General features: G+C 32.1%; 1 protein-coding gene across 1 annotated transcript in view; it reads left to right on the forward strand.

The window, feature by feature from the left end:
- Window positions 1-16,580, forward strand: part of LOC137617706 (eukaryotic translation initiation factor 3 subunit A-like) — a 26,221-nt gene extending 9,641 nt beyond the window's left edge. Inside the window, exon 2 of the mRNA XM_068347704.1 lies at window positions 16,058-16,580. Within this exon, the coding sequence (XP_068203805.1) occupies window positions 16,058-16,580 (523 nt within the window). The remainder of the gene's footprint in view (window positions 1-16,057) is intronic.
- Window positions 16,581-16,846: the final 266 nt, after the last annotated feature.

The raw sequence follows: 16,846 nt of genomic DNA on the forward strand, positions 1-16,846 counted from the left end.
CTCCTGATATGTTTCTTTCTGCTTTCCGTTGCTTCAAAAGAGCAAGTAGATATTAAGATTGCTTAATTAAAACTTCTTAATTTGTGCATATTCTATGAATGAAATTCATAAGGTAGGTGAGACTTCCCATAACTAACGCTAGGAGGCTTTGAATCGTGATACTGTTCTGGTACTTTGAATACGGTTAATTATAGTCAATTTTTCCCTGTGGTAAGGGTGCAGAATGCTACCACCGTATATTCTGCAAAAAGTGACTAAAAGGACAGCTCTTGCCTCGCAGCTTTGCTTTTCAGTAAAAGGCTCCTCCCACTGTTAATAACTGTGTTAACTGCTGCCTTACTGTTGAACTATTTATAGTTAAAGATTAGGCCCACCGCCAATAATCTGTTGTTGATGAAGGCAAGAGCATGGGATCGAAAAATCCTCTGCCAAATTATAAACCATGCAAGATATTACTAGAGGGCGGATCAGGCAACCGGCCCCTTAATGTGGAGGTAACGGTGGGAAAGAATTATGCTAAATTTCTTGGCATAACTGCATTCGGGGCTTCTTCCTTTTAATAAGGGTTTATTAAAAGATATGTTTCATGTTCTTAATTTGAGGAAAAAGTAATTTGATCGTGCATTATCTACCATCAGTAAACACGTTCAGGAAACTTTGACCTTTGACCTTGACCTTCCAAAATTTAATAATTTCCAGCTTTTACATAACAGATAATCCAAGCAAGTTTCATTATTCTACGATCAAAATTGTGGCAAGGAAGTTGTTCACAAACAAACACACGAACAGGGGGTAAAATATAACCTTCCAACTTTATGGCGGATGTAACAATGTGGCGCTAAAAATAAAAAATAAAAAATTAAAAAATAGAAATTGGAGACAGTGAACCAGCATAACACAGAGGTCTTTCTATTTATAATGTTTACACCAAAAGACAACTGCCAAATTTTACGTAACAACCATAAATACAATCCCAGTTTCTCATGTAAAAGTAAAATCCCAAAGAGAAAAACTAAATAAACCGTTATTGGAAATGGAAAAGGTGGAGAATCCTTGCAACCGAAGTCTTGCTATTCAATTTCGCAGACTCTGAAGCATTGATTGAAATCCGAGCTGTGGTTCAGTTTCAAGTCTCAATTGCTTTAAATATTGAGATGCATCGCACCTTAGAGAGATCCCTTTCTTTTCTTCGGAAATAAGCTGAGATAATAAATTTATTGGGGTATTTAAGTTTAATTTCTTTTTAAATAAATTTCGGGGCAAAGATCTACTGATCTTGGATGATTAGGCTGATCTGAAGTGAACGCTAATTTCTGAGAATTTTCTCTTTTCCAAAACATATGTGACAATAAAAATGATAACATGATCATGAAATTGAATATATACTCCATGTTATTACTCGATATCTGTACTCGTATGATCCATTGCCTTAGAGAGAGAGAGAGAGAGAGAGAGAGAGAGAGAGAGAGAGAGAGAGAGAGAGAGAGAGAGAGAATTTATGTTCTACTTTCAGAAAAGAAATCTTATGGATGAGTAACGAACATAGGGACGTTGATATTAAATTAATATATACATATATATATATATATATATATATATATATATAATATTTGTATATATATATTTGTATATATATATATATATATATATATATATATATATATATATATATATATATATATATATATATATATAAAAGAAGAAGAAAGAAAGTTTGAGAACTTTAGCATCCGAAAAAAGACCAAATCTCTCCTTCGCACATCTTAAACCGTGAAAATTTCCCAAGTCATGATATATAAAAATAAAGGACTTTGGGTGTGGCAATAAACAGAAGGGACTTTCGTGCAATACTTCATCATTTCGCTACAGAAATTAATTTTAGTTAAGCGGAGGCTCCCTTCCTAACAAGCATATTTTACACAGAATACTGATAAATTAATGTACTGGACTGGCTAAATGTAATTAATGCTTGCGGAAATTTAAAGCTTATAAAATTACTATATTAAAATATATAAAAATTTATAAAGCTATAATATTGGAACATCTAATGTTATATATCAAAATACCAAAAAAGTTATATATTGAAATATCTAGAACGTTAAACATCCAAATATCTACAAAGTTATATATTGAAATATCCAAAAAGTTAAACATCAAAATATCTAAAAAGTTATATATTGAAATATCTGGAAACTTATACATCAAAATTTCTAAAAGTTATATATTAAAATATCTAAAAAGGTAAATATTGGAATATCTAATAAGTTACACATTAAAATATCTAAAAATTTGTATATTGAAACCTTCACACACACACAAAAAAAAAAACTTTAATTAAGTGAAATGTAAAAAACCCAAATCAAATAGGAATGAGATTCCTGAATAAGAAAATCTAATTAAATGAAATACAAACAACGAATGAATTTTTGCAACATATTGAAGCAAGGAAATTCTGAAAAATGTTGAATGGAGAAAATATCTAATATAAGAAGAATAAATATATAATTTATGATTTAAAGCAATACCTAATAATACTTAAGGCAAATCGCCTTCCTAAGAACTCTCGTAAATATCAAAATATAAAAGAGAAATAAGAAAAAAAAATGCATTTGCCTTTTATTTTCCAAATATGAAACCGAAAGATACGGAGAAAAACGTTTAAAACATTTAAAACAAATAAAGAAAAATATAATCTATTATTAAATACAATTCCCGATAATACTTAAGGCAAATCGTCTTCCTAAGAACTCTCGTAAATATCAGAATATGAACCAGAAGTAAGAAAAAAAATATTTGCCTTTTATTTTACAATCATGAAACCGAAAGACACGGGTTATACAAAAGAGCAAACACCAAACATACAAACTGAACAAAACAGGAGTTATAGCTGATATTAATGGAATCTATTTAAGAATTACAGTATCTATTCTCGTCGGTAATTTAGCGAGAGAGAGAGAGAGAGAGAGAGAGAGAGAGAGAGAGAGAGAGAGAGAGAGATTTAAGGCACCCCATCACTACAGTTTCTAGGTGTACAAAGCATCGATGTAATATTGACTCGTCTGAGCATTGCTTGAATCTCATCTAACTCAGAAGATATTACATGTCAATTTCACACGCCTCTATTACTGAACGAATCTAATGCCGTTTACATCCTGCGCAGCGTATGTCTATCTAGATTCTAGACGGCGTAGGTTGACATAACTATAACAGAAAATGGAATTGATTATGAGTTAAAACTAAACTAAAGTGATTTACAACACATACGAAAAATGAGGCACTTAAAAAGGTATTCAGCAAAGGGCAGCATGTGGTGGACAAATGAACTCTCCTAGACAATCAGAACAGAACTGAATTGGTGACAAGAGAGATAACTGCTGTTTCAGCATTTTGGATTTTGCTCAACTGATTAAAGGATACCTGACACTTGCACGCATTCGTGGCACGCACTTGCACTCATTGATGCGCGAACTCACGTGAACGAGTCGTGAAATTGTCGTGAACAGTGCGGGAACGATGCGTGGCATGCGTGCCATGCGTGCCCAGAACTTTGAAATGTTTAAAGTTTGTGGCATGCATTGGCACGCCAAAAATAGTCGTGAAATAGTCGTGAACGATGCGCGAACTGGAGTAAACTGGAGTGAACAGTGCGGGAACTGGCGTGAACTGGAGTGAACTATTTCTATAACTTTATAATGAGGAGAAACAAAAAGGAAACGAAAAAATTAATGAAAAGGAAAGAAAAATAAACCTAATAAATTTTTATATTTGCTGTTTTAATGCGAAAAAAAAATGATATCTTATTTCAAACTATTTCTATAACTTTATAATGAAGAGAAACAAAAAGGAACCGAAAAAATTAATGAAAAGGAAAGAAAAATAAACCTAATAAATTTTTATATTTGCTGTTTTAATGTGAAAAAAAAATGATATCTTATTTCAAACTATTTCTATAACTTTATAATGAAGAGACAAAAAGGAAACGAAAAAATTAATGAAAAGGAAAGAAAAATATAAACCTAATAATTGTTTATATTTGCTGTTTGAATGTAAAAATAAAATGATGTCTTATTTCATGCACACACTTATTTTCCTCTATTACCAATCAAGAGCCAAAACTTTTGTTTTAAATAAAAATGAACTGAAAAATAAACCCAAGAAATTTTTAAGTTTGCTGTTTGAATGTAAAAATAAAATGATGTTTTATTTCATCAACATACTTATTCTTCTTTATTACCTTAAAATGAAGAGCAAAACAAATTTTTTCTGTTTGCTGTTTTAATGTAAAAATAAAATGATTTCTTATTTCAACACAAATTTTTCTCTATTACCTTAAACTCAACAGCCTAAAAACTTTTCATGTTTGCTGCTTTTAATGTTAAAATAAAATGCTTTCTTAATACTTGTACATATTTTATGTCTGCTATTTATATGTAAATCAAATGCTTTCTTATTGAAACAAAAATAAAGGGCAACAAAAAATACAAACGAAAAAGATACGTTTCTTCTCCTCAATGCAATGGTGTCTCTGACAGAAAGCATTGTTTGTCTCTTCCGAAGCCAATCCAAGAATGTCCTCGGGTTGGAGAAGCCCCGTTTTTATATGGAGTGGCCAATTCGTGAACTGGCGTGAACGATGCGGAATGATGCGGAAAGATGAGTGAACGTGTCGTGAACTTGGCGTGCCAATTCGTGCCATGGCGTGAACGTGGCATGAACTTGTCATGAACTATGCGTGAACGTGTCGTGAACTGGTCGTGAACAGTGCGGGAAAAAACCCAGTGCGTGGCAAAAATGTGTGCAAGTGTCAGGCAGGCTTAAGGATACCAATCTTTTCCATCACTTTTCATTTAATAGTAATTTTTCCACTGTTTCCGGCTCTTCCGATTTTTACAAAAGAATGTATCATCACAAAATCTAAGAATTTAAACGAAAATAATTTCTTACATCTTTCTCACACCAAGAAAAAAATATATTATTAAAGACTTTCACACCTCAGGAAAAAAACATAAAAAACTCCCACCTTCAAAAGAAGATTCTACTATTTTAAATTGACGCATAAAGAGAATCCTCAATAATTAAAAGTTTTCATAATTCAATAAACAGAAATCTAGTTCTATTAACTCTCCCGATTTAAGGGTAAAAAATTAATTACAGTTTTCATTCAGAAAAAAATATATATATTCCTAAAGATGTCAGGAGAAAAAGTTATTTGTTACACAACTTCGTATTCCAAAAGAAAACTCATAACATAAAAAGATTTTTAAATATTTAGATATTCAAATAAGTGAAGATGATCTTGATATCTTAAGCAACTAATTTTTACACACCATACATACAAAACGAGAGAGAGAGAGAGAGAGAGAGAGAGAGAGAGAGAGAGAGAGAGAGAGAGAGAGAGAGAGAGAGAGAGAGAGAGAGAGAGAGAGAATATCAAATGTTACGGGAAAAACTCTTCAATCAATCACTTCCTATGATAAACTATTACATTCGGATATCACTTAAACCATCCTCCACTTCCCCACAGAACCATTTGATCGCGATGTAATATTGACTCACGTAAGCGTTTGTAGACTCGCTTTAACCAAGGGATATTTGATGTCAAATATACGCGAATGCATCACTAACTTTCCTAAATGATGTTTAAAATCCGTAAAATTGGTTTTAATTGAGCTGGGAATGTATTTACAAGTTTTCATATTATAATAAAAAATACAAAAATATTTTTTGCTATTTTTTCGTTGGTCCGATTTTATATATATATATATATATATATATATATATATATATATATATATATATATATATATATATATATATATATATATATTTATATATATATATATATATATATATGTATATATATACATATATATATATATGAATATATATATATATATAATTTATATATATATATATATATATATATATATATATATATATATATATATATATATTCAAAATTTGGAAAAAATGCTTATTTAATGTTGAGCTCGAGTATAGAAAACTGAGCTAATAATAATAATAATAATAAAAATAATAATAATAATAATAATAATAATAATAATAATAATAATAATAATAATCTTTAGTTTGCTAAAGGCCATTGCTACAAAAAAATCATTTGAAACCCCAAAAGTTCTGAAGAGCTATGAAATGCAAGGAAATTATTGCCGACTCAAAATTATTTCCTCTTTTCAACTATTAACAAATGTATGTGACAATTTGTAAAATTAAGCTAATTCATCGACACTCGAATACTATTAGACTACAATGAAATAAACTTCAAGATAACTAGATAATCTATTTTCATAAATCATTAAACAATATATACTAATAAGGCTTTAATCCTCGGAAATAAAGATACTATTCACATTTTCTCTATACATTTAATTAATGTATAATTATTTATTCAAAGCTATCTTTATTTCTATACCAACATTCAAAAATCGCCTTCTCTCCCTTTCCCTCGTGATAAAAATATTATAGTAAAATATTTTACACTCAAGCTTAAACTCTTAACCCTAATTCGTTTCAAACAATAACAAAATAATAGAAGGAATTCATTCTTCAGTTGTATTACCATGGAGAATGATAATACTCCAATTGGTTTTTTATGTGGCAATTTCAATCAACTGTTTTATTGTGCAACTTCTTGAAACAGACAGACTAGCGATCTCTACTCTTGGAATTCAGACTGGGAGAAAAACCGTCACGTTGACTGGGTAAAGAGAAGAGAAACAAAAAGAAACTGCAAGAGAATAACATCAAAAGAAAAAGTACAGAAAAAAAAGAGGAATAAAACCAGAAGTGAAAAGAAGGCAAACACACAGACACACGCACACACACACACACACACTATATATATATATATATATATATATATATATATATATATATATATATATATATATATACACACATACGTATATATATATATATATATATATATATATATATATACACACACACTAGTGTACCAGACATGTCAAAAACTACAGCTAAATATTCAGATAGATATGCACGCACACGCGCACAAACACACAAGTTCATAGATTCAACCCTTCCTACATCCTCTTCCTTTCCTTTTGGAGTAACCCCCTGTCACCAGGGTATGACTTCTCCCTCTCCACAAGGCCAGAGAGAGATAGAAGCTCATAAATCCTCTTGCAATACACATCAAGGTTCATGAAAATAGGAAAAGAGTTTCGTGATGACAGAAACAATACAATAAATGCTGGTGTCAGAATATTGGGGAAAATGAGAAACGATCAGAGGAAGAAAATGCATCAGTGTGAGCGACCAGTCACGAGAAATTTCTTCCATGTGGTGATAGAATTCTGGAAAGGATCATCGGAAGATTCTTACTAGGTAGAAAGCACAATTCCTAGAAAAATTGCTAGTATTGATTAATATACGGCGACTTATTGAAAGTGGTATCCATAACAGATCGTACGATACACAAAATCTTTAAAATGTTCGGGGAAAAAAAATGTTCATCAAGGTAAATAATTATAAAGGAATGGAGTTTAAAACATTTACTAAATGAAAAATATGATAATTATGTATTGTACTTTTCAATGATGTTAACAGAATATCTTTGAGGTGCTAAGAAATTAAAAGAAAAGTGCGTAATTAACGTGAATTTCCATGTGGAAATCATAAATATTTTTAAATAATAATCATGAGTAAATTCTCGCTTAGGAATGAAAAATCCGTACTATATATATATATATATATATATATATATATATATATATATATATATATATATATATATATATATATATATATATATATATATATATATACAAAGTAATACAAGAACAGGGTGCGCTCAAGTTACTCTGTGTAACTTCATTTCAAATTTGATTTAAAAAAAAAAGAAAATTGCACAGCAAGAATACATACATATAAATATTCTCTCTTTCCTTTTAAAGGAACACTTGCACTTTACTCCTCAAGAGAGAAATAGTCCTTCATAAAGGATAAAGGAGTCTGCTTTCAGTTCCAGTTTCACTAGATTGGATGCACACCAGAACGGCAGCCGGGCAAGCCCAACCTCCCACTGTGGTGCCCAACAACAGCAGTAGCCGCTCCAGTAAACAGATTAAACTCACGGCCCCGGGCTGGGATCGATCTGCTGCCAAGCGAATGCTAAGCGAACACGTTACCTCTGTACTACCCAGGCGGCTAGTACAGCCAAAACCCACAATATTATCAAAACAATTATTTTATATAATGAAAACTATCGACAAAATAAAGATAGCTTAAAACAATATGATCAAAACAATTATTTTTTACAATGAAAACTATCGTCAAAATAAAGATAGCTTAAAACAATATGATCAAAACAATTATTTTTTACAATGAAAACTATCGTCAAAATAAAGATAGCTTAAAACAATATGATCAAAACAATTATTTTTTACAATGAAAACTATCGACAAAATAAAGTTAGCTTAAAACAATATTATTAAAACAATCATTTTTTACAATGAAAGCTATCAACAAAATAAAGATAGCCTAAACTTTAAGTTATCTTTGTTTTCGTTGTAAAAAATAATTGTTTTGATTATATTTTTTATAAGGCCAATTATTTTTACAATGAAAATTCTCGACGAAATAAAGAAACAATATGATCAAGACAATTATTTTTTACAATGAAAACTATCGACAAAATAAAGATAGCCTAAATTTTAAGTTATCTTTGTTTTCGTTGTAAAAAAAGAATGTTTTGATTATATTGTTTTTAAGGCTAATTATTTTTTACAATGAAAACTATCGACAAAATAAAGATAGCCTAAATTTTAAGTTATCCTTGTTTTCGTTGTAAAAAAACAATTGTTTTGATTATATTGTTTTTGAGGCTATTTATTTTTTACAATGAAAATTCTCGACGAAATAGAGATAGCTTAAAAATTTATTGTAGAGGTAAAAAAAAAAAAAAAAAAAAAACCAACAACAACAACAACAACAGAACAAGAAGGAAATATCGAATCCTGTCCGATTCCCGATCAATACATCCAGCTCAAAGTAGCGAAGATCCTATTAACCCTATTAGCAGGAGGTCTTCTTCGAAGGATGACGCAACGAGCCCCAGGGATCGACCCGATGATTTACCTTAACACACCCTAAGTGTCGTTAACTTTATCAAGCTTCCCTTAAACTCGAGCCAGAGTTAGAAAATCTATAATGTCCTTCCCTGTCCTCGCCGCCTCTATTGAATTACGCAGGTCAGAGAGGGCTCTGGCTATCTCCGCCTTGTCTCTCTCTCTCTCTCTCTCTCTCTCTCTCTCTCTCTCTCTCTCTCTCTCTCTCTCCTTCCAAGGATGGCGTCTCCATCTCATATATCTAATCGAAGTTGTCAATGGCCTTCGGTTTTATATTTCAGGTCAGGCGTCATTTACACTTCAAGAAATTTTTTCTTATTACTTTTATTAATTCCTTCGATAATTAAATAAGAAAAAGGGTACTAAGAATTTGTAACGATATGAAAATAGTCGGACAGATTTTTATTCACATATACTAGGATAAAAAAGATTTAATTATAGTGAAAAATACAGAATCCTGGTCATGTGATGAACAGAATTTTAAATTTGTGGCCAAATTATGAAATCGTCTGACCTTGAAAGTCTGGTTGTAAGTTATTCTACCTGTGCCCATAATGAATTCTTAATAAGAGGAAGATACTATCCTTGATAAGATTTTTTCCCATTATAGACCATATTTTGAGATGGTCTAACCTCCAAAGTCTGGGTGTTGTATATTCTACCCGTGTCCATAATGAAGTCATAATAAAAATGAAGCTATTAGCCTTGATTTGTTTAATTTTTTTAATAGACCATATTTTGAAATGGTCTAACCTTCACAGTCTGGCTGTTGTATATTCTACCTGTACCCAAAACGAAACCATAATAAAAGTAAGCTATTATCCTTGTTATTATTTCCCCAAAAGAACAATTGCTCTCAAATGATAAGTTTATTTAATAGACTCAACGTATGCTTACCGATGGTGGCATAGGTCCCAAAACATTAAAGTTCTATCAAACCAAACTGAAATAACCAATTGGAAGTCACTGCCTGGCGAGCTCCTGAACTGGGGTTTTGAGACCTGCTTAAGCTAGATATTTTCTTGTAGTGTCTGCAACCTCACCATCCTTGTGAACTAAGGAGGGAGGGTTTGGGGGAGCCTATACATCTACCTGCTGAGTCATCACTAGCTATTGCCTGATCCTCACAGGTCCTACTTTTTGTGGAGATGGGGCTAGGGCGCTGATCATAAGTATATATGGTCAGGGGCTAGGGCGCTGATCATAAGTATATATGGTCAGGGGCTAGGGCGCTGATCATAAGTATATATGGTCAGGGGCTAGGGCGCTGATCATAAGTATATATGGTCAGTCTCCAGGATATTGTCAATGTCCTTTAGCTCTGCCATTCATTGTGACCTTTAAACCTTTAGGATCCTTGAAGACAATTCTACATCCGTCAAATTATTCTTTGATATGACAAGATATTGCAAAGTAAGCTTCAATCACAAACCAATTCAGAAACCTCCTAAGTCAGTCACTCATTAAGATTTAACGTATTCCTTCTCCATTAAACTTTATTGTGATTGAATTGGAGAGAGAGAGAGAGAGAGAGAGAGAGAGAGAGAGAGAGAGAGAGAGAGAGAGAGAGAGAGAGAGAGAGAGAGAGAGAGAGAGAGAGAGACCTATATATTTTTTTCTATTAAATTCCAATTCTAATAAAAGCAGAGTAACTATAATCGTTGTACAGTGTATGTACTATAAAAAAATGTATGTAATACATTGATTTATATATTTGTATAAAGAAATAAATTATTATTGTTATAAATCAAAAAGGTATTTATAGATCCATGCCCATTATCAACCAAAACTCTCACTTTTCTTCATTAAATGCTGTAAATGAAGATAACGTTCCACTTGAAATAAGACCCAACGCTCTTTCTTTTCCTTGATCTAAAACTATTTAATTGACGAATCAAGATCATATTTCCATGACTGAAGAAATAAAGCACCATTAAAAAAATTCTGATGAATGAAAGATAATTTTTCTATTATTTAAAACGTATCAGCTTCTCCTCATAGGAAAGACGTTCGTTCGTTCGTTCGTTTTAGAATGCCCTACCTTATGTAAAACACGGGCTCTTGCGTTGGTAGGTCGTAAGAGAAATCTAATATGAAGAGGAAATGTACTAGTGAACGGGATATAAAATTATGTAAAGAGGGAAAATGGTTCCGATTAGATTAAGTTAGAGTTAAAGAATAAAAAAACAGAGGAAAAGCACAAATGTACATTAAATTTAAACAGTATAAAAATTCGCTAAGTTAAACTGCACAGAAGTTACGTTAAAGTTAAAGAGCACAAACTTGCGTGAAATTTAAACCGCGCAAAAATTCGCTAAAGTTAAACTGCACAAAACGTTACGTTAAAGTTAAAGAGCACAAACTTACGTGAAATTTAAACAGCACAAAAATTCGCTAAAGTTAAACTGCACAAAACGTTACGTGAAAGTCAGAGAGCGCAAATTTACGTGAAATTTAAACAGCACAAAAATTCGCTAAAGTTAAACTGCACAAAACGTTACATTAAAGTTGGAGAGCGCAAAATTAAGGGGTCTGAAGTAAAGACGCCCCAAGTCCCCCCCCCCCCCACCCCTTTAAGACCATTTAATAGCTCTTAATGTCGGACGTAATGATCACTTGGGATTAACCATTTGATCTAACTTGATGACCCAGGAGTGTAATTAAAGTCATTATCAGTCAATCAGATGAAATTTCAACTTGGAAAAAGAATTAGAAAATGTGATATATCTATCTGGACCCTCGTTCTTAAGTCTTCATCACATCTAGTAGAACTTCAAAAGTTCGAACTTGCAGCAAATGTTTTTATGTTGAACAGCCTGACATAAGTCTTTTTATAGTTTATATGTGAAATCTGTTTTAATGTTGTTAATGTCTTTAAAATATTTAATTTTAATTGTTCATTATTTCTTATATCATTTACTTATTTCCTTATTTCTTTCCTCACTGGGCTATTTTCCTCTGTTGGAGATATTGAGCATATAGCATCTTGCTTTTCCAACTAGGGTTGCAGCTTAGCTAATAATAATAATAATAATAATAATAATAATAATAATAATAATAATAATAATAATAATAATAATAATAGTTGTTTATGTTTAAGAAAAATCAGTGCACAGACAATTTCGAGCTATACTCTTAGGTGTAAGATATCATAAATTACAAGATAGAAGAACAAACAGTTTGAAAAACAATAGTAAAATAACTATAAATTATTCCACAAAAATTCACTGAAGAATTTATTTAAAGTTTACAAAAATACCTTGAAATTCGGATACAGTTTTGGGGAAAATTATCTGATCACTAAATCTTCACGAAACACGATTCACATTAATTAATAAACCCTTGAAATAAACTCATATTTAGTCCATAAATACAGAGACAGAATATTCAAATGGATACGTAAAAATCTGTATCATACACAAAATATTACAAAAAAACTACATTATTGTTATTATTATTGCTGCCTAAGCTACAACAAAACAAGAGGTAGAGAAATTAGATAGAATACTATGCCCGAGTGTACCCTCCAGCAGGAGAACTCTAACCCAAGGCAGGTAAATAACATGGTAAAGAGGCTATGACACTACTCAAGACTAGAAAACAATGGTTTGATTTTGGAGTGTCCTTCTCCTAAAAAAGCAGCTCACCATAGCAATAGAACCTCATCTACTCATAAATAAAACACTTGATATTTACTATTGCCTTAATCCAAAACAAATGTTTGCTGAATACAGAAACACCAAAACACTCACAATACAATAATAATAATAATAATAATAATAATAATAATAATAATGATGAAAATAATAATAATAACAACAATAATAGAAATAAATGTGTCATTGGCATTATTATTATCATTATCAATGTTATCCTTATCATAAACAACAAAATATTATAAAAAATTACAGTAAAACAAATGCTAGATATTTATCCCATCCTTATTCCAAAAACGTTCTAACTTATCCTTCGAAAACCAAAAAATTCAAAATCTTTTCATGTATTCGTATCAAATGTTTTATGAACACAGTAACCAAAACACTCACAATACAACAACAACAACAACAACAATAATAAAAATAATAATAAAGTTTTCCTTAGCATTATTACTATCATTGTCAATGTTATCCTTATTATAATTAAAATTACTTTTAAACAAATACTAGATATTTATCTCTGCCTTAATCCAAAAACATTCAAACTTCTCCTTCGAAAACCAAAGATTTAAAATCTTTTCGTGTATTCGTATCAAATGTTTTTATGAACACAGACCCACGAAAAAAATCACAATAAGGTCTACAGAATAATTCTATAGACCTTGACTGACAATACACGAAACGTAAGGATAAGAATATAAGAAAGCGAACCAAACTGAATAAAAAGCAAATCCAATGCAAAGTGAGCTCAGAATTCATTCCAACTTTTTCTCCGATGAACTTCTAAGAATCTCGGCCACAAGCCGTGATAAAAGCTAAGCGATGTGTCCCAGAGAGAGAGAGAGAGAGAGAGAGAGAGAGAGAGAGAGAGAGAGAGAGAGAGAGAGAGAGAGAGAGAGAGAGATAGTTTTCACTTCAGCTCAGATGACTCCCAATGAGATGCTTGGGAATTCCTCGTCCATTAAACTTTTACAGGATTTAAATGCTTTATTGCGTGAGAGAGAGAGAGAGAGAGAGAGAGAGAGAGAGAGAGAGAGAGAGAGAGAGAGAGAGAGAGAGAGAGTATTTGTGTATAACATAATGGCTACATCATTGCTATCATTACCGTTATTATCATCAAATACAATAATCATGCCCTTTTATGGAACAGGCAGATAAAGCTCCTGTGAACTCGAGCCACAAGTTTTCACTAAATACAATATTATATGTGAAAGATGGAAAATAATGGCGTAGAAATAATTTTATAGAAAAAGAAAAATATATCCTTGTAAGACTGGTAAATCAAACCTTAATGTTGAATATTGCATGTACACTAAACGCCTATTACAGAATATAAATTACCCTCTCTCATACATGTACACAAACTCGTTTACGCAAACACATACATATATACATCATACAGTATATATATATATATATATATATATATATATATATATATATATATATGAGAGAGAGAGAGAGAGAGAGAGAGAGAGAGAGAGAGAGAGAGAGAGAGAGAGAGAGAGAGAGAGAGAGAGAGACTTGACCCTTAAAGGAGTTCCGGTGTAAGTCTGGAAAATTGATTTGCCCCCAGGGAAGGAATTCGAGATGACGAGAGGTTCGGAACCCTTCTAATACTTTCGTTACAATTCCAACACCTACTGAATATTTAATCTCATGTCCTCAATAATCTTGAAAACCGTATAATCGAGTTCTTAGATATATTTTCCTAGCTGGCATATGGAATTTTTATTAAGATGAAGATAAAAAGATGGTTTGAAGCTATAGTGTTGTGTACGTTCATAGTAATGAATATATAGATAAGAATTATTGATTAATGTTACGGTAATTCAAATACCAGATTAGGAAGATCATTCCACAATATGGCCATGGCTGGAAATAACTTTTTAGAATACTAAGTACTATGGCAGTATTAGGCTTTATGTTGAAGAAGGGAAGACTGCCTACGTACAGTATGACACAGATTGTGAAGATCTGAGTTGAAAAGATGGTTAGAGTTATGAAAAATCTTACGCAATTTCAACAAAGAACTAATTGAACGACGTTTATATATATATATATATATATATATATATATATATATATATATATATATATATATATATATATATATATATATATATATATATATACATATATATATATATATATAGATATATATATATATATACACATATATATACATTTACATATGTATGAAAATATATATAAATATACATATATATATATATATATATATATATATATATATATATATATATATACACACATATATATATACAAACAAATATATACTCACATACATATGCATACATTTGTTAAAGCACCACATAGACATAGATAAAAAAACATTAAATCAAGCAAAAGATAACTCGTACAACGGAGTTTCACAGATAAACAAGATGGGTAGTTGAGCAAAAAATCGTTTTCCAATCCCGTACACATATTCGAAGACTAATCTGATAATCCTATGCACAGAATCACTTACATATACTCGAGATTACGTGAATTACATACACTCCTATCCTTCTCGGGTACTCGAACCTTCAAAAGAATACGAGCGACCGTATTTAAGCGGACACTAAACGGTCCCTTATATTTGAAGAAATTAAAAGGATTAAAGTCAATATTCAGGATCAAGGTAGTGAGGGTCACGGACCAGGGATTATAACTTCACATTGAGTTTGATAAACATTACATTTAGCCTAATACCCTAATGTATATAACAGCATATACAGTTAGATTATAAAACGTTGTGATTTCAAAATACTATCTTTCATATATATATATAAATATATATATATATATATATATATATATATATATATATATATATATATATATATATATATGTATGTATATGTATATATATACATGGTAGGAAAAGTAGAAAAGACCGAAAGGTAGTATGATAGAAAAAGGTAGTAAGGTAGAAACAGGTAATAAACCTCACCCCTTTTATAGGCTGGGGAGTCTTCTACTAATCACACAGTCCGAGAAAGGTATAAAAGGTAGAATGGTAGAAAAGGTACAAAGGTAGAAAAGGTAGAAATGGTAGAAAACGGTAAAAAATGTAGGAATTAAGAAATCCGGAATTCCATACTGAAATGAAAAGGAAAGAATGGCATAGAATACAGAGATAGGTTTGGAGTCTTCAATTCAATTTCCCATCAGTCTGAGGGAAGAAGAAAACCCATTCAGAAAACAAGGGATTATGAAAGGAAAAAAGAACATTCGTTCTGTGATTGCTTTTCGACGACTTTGACGATTTCAACGACGACTTCAAAGCCGACGACGACTACAATACTACAGCAACGACAACTACAACAACGACGACGACGACTTCAATGACGACATGTTCAACGACGACGACGACTTCGATAACAACGATTTCCATGACGACGAGTTCAACGACGACGAATTCCACGAGGGCTCCAGTGCCAGGGGAACTTTCCATGAGGGCTCTAGTGCCAGAAGAACTTTCCAGGAGGGCTCCAGTGCTAGGAGAACTTTCCAAGAGGGCTCTAGTGACAGGAGAACTTTCCAGGAGGGCTCTAGTGCCAAGAAAACTTTCCAGGACGGCTCCAGTGACAGGGGAACGTTCCAGGAGAGCTCTGGTGCCAGGAGAAGTTTCAAGGAGGGCTCCAGTGTCAGGAGAACTTTCCAGGAGGGCTCTAGTGCCAAAACTTTCCAGGTGGGTTCCAGTGCTAGGAAAACTTTCCAGGTGGGCTCTAGTGCCAAAATTTTCCAGGTGGGCTCCAGTGCTAGGAGAACTTTCCAGAAAGGCTCCAGTGCCAGAACTTTCCAGTAGGACTCCAGTACCAGACCTTTCCAGGGCTCTAGTGCCAGGGGAACTTTCCGAGAGATTTCCAGTTCCATGAGAACTTTCCAGAAGGGCTCAAGAGCAAGGAAAACTTTCCAGGAGGGCTCCAGTGCCAAGAGAACTTTCCTGGAGGGATCAAGTGCTAGGAGAACTTTCCAGGAGGGTTCCAGTTCCAGGACAACTTTCCAAGAGGGTTCCAGTTCCAGGAGAACTTTCCGGCAGGGCTCCAGTGCCAGATGAACTTTCCAGGAGGG

This window comes from Palaemon carinicauda, chromosome 23 (genome assembly GCF_036898095.1).
Source record: "Palaemon carinicauda isolate YSFRI2023 chromosome 23, ASM3689809v2, whole genome shotgun sequence".
NCBI lineage: Eukaryota > Metazoa > Arthropoda > Malacostraca > Decapoda > Palaemonidae > Palaemon > Palaemon carinicauda.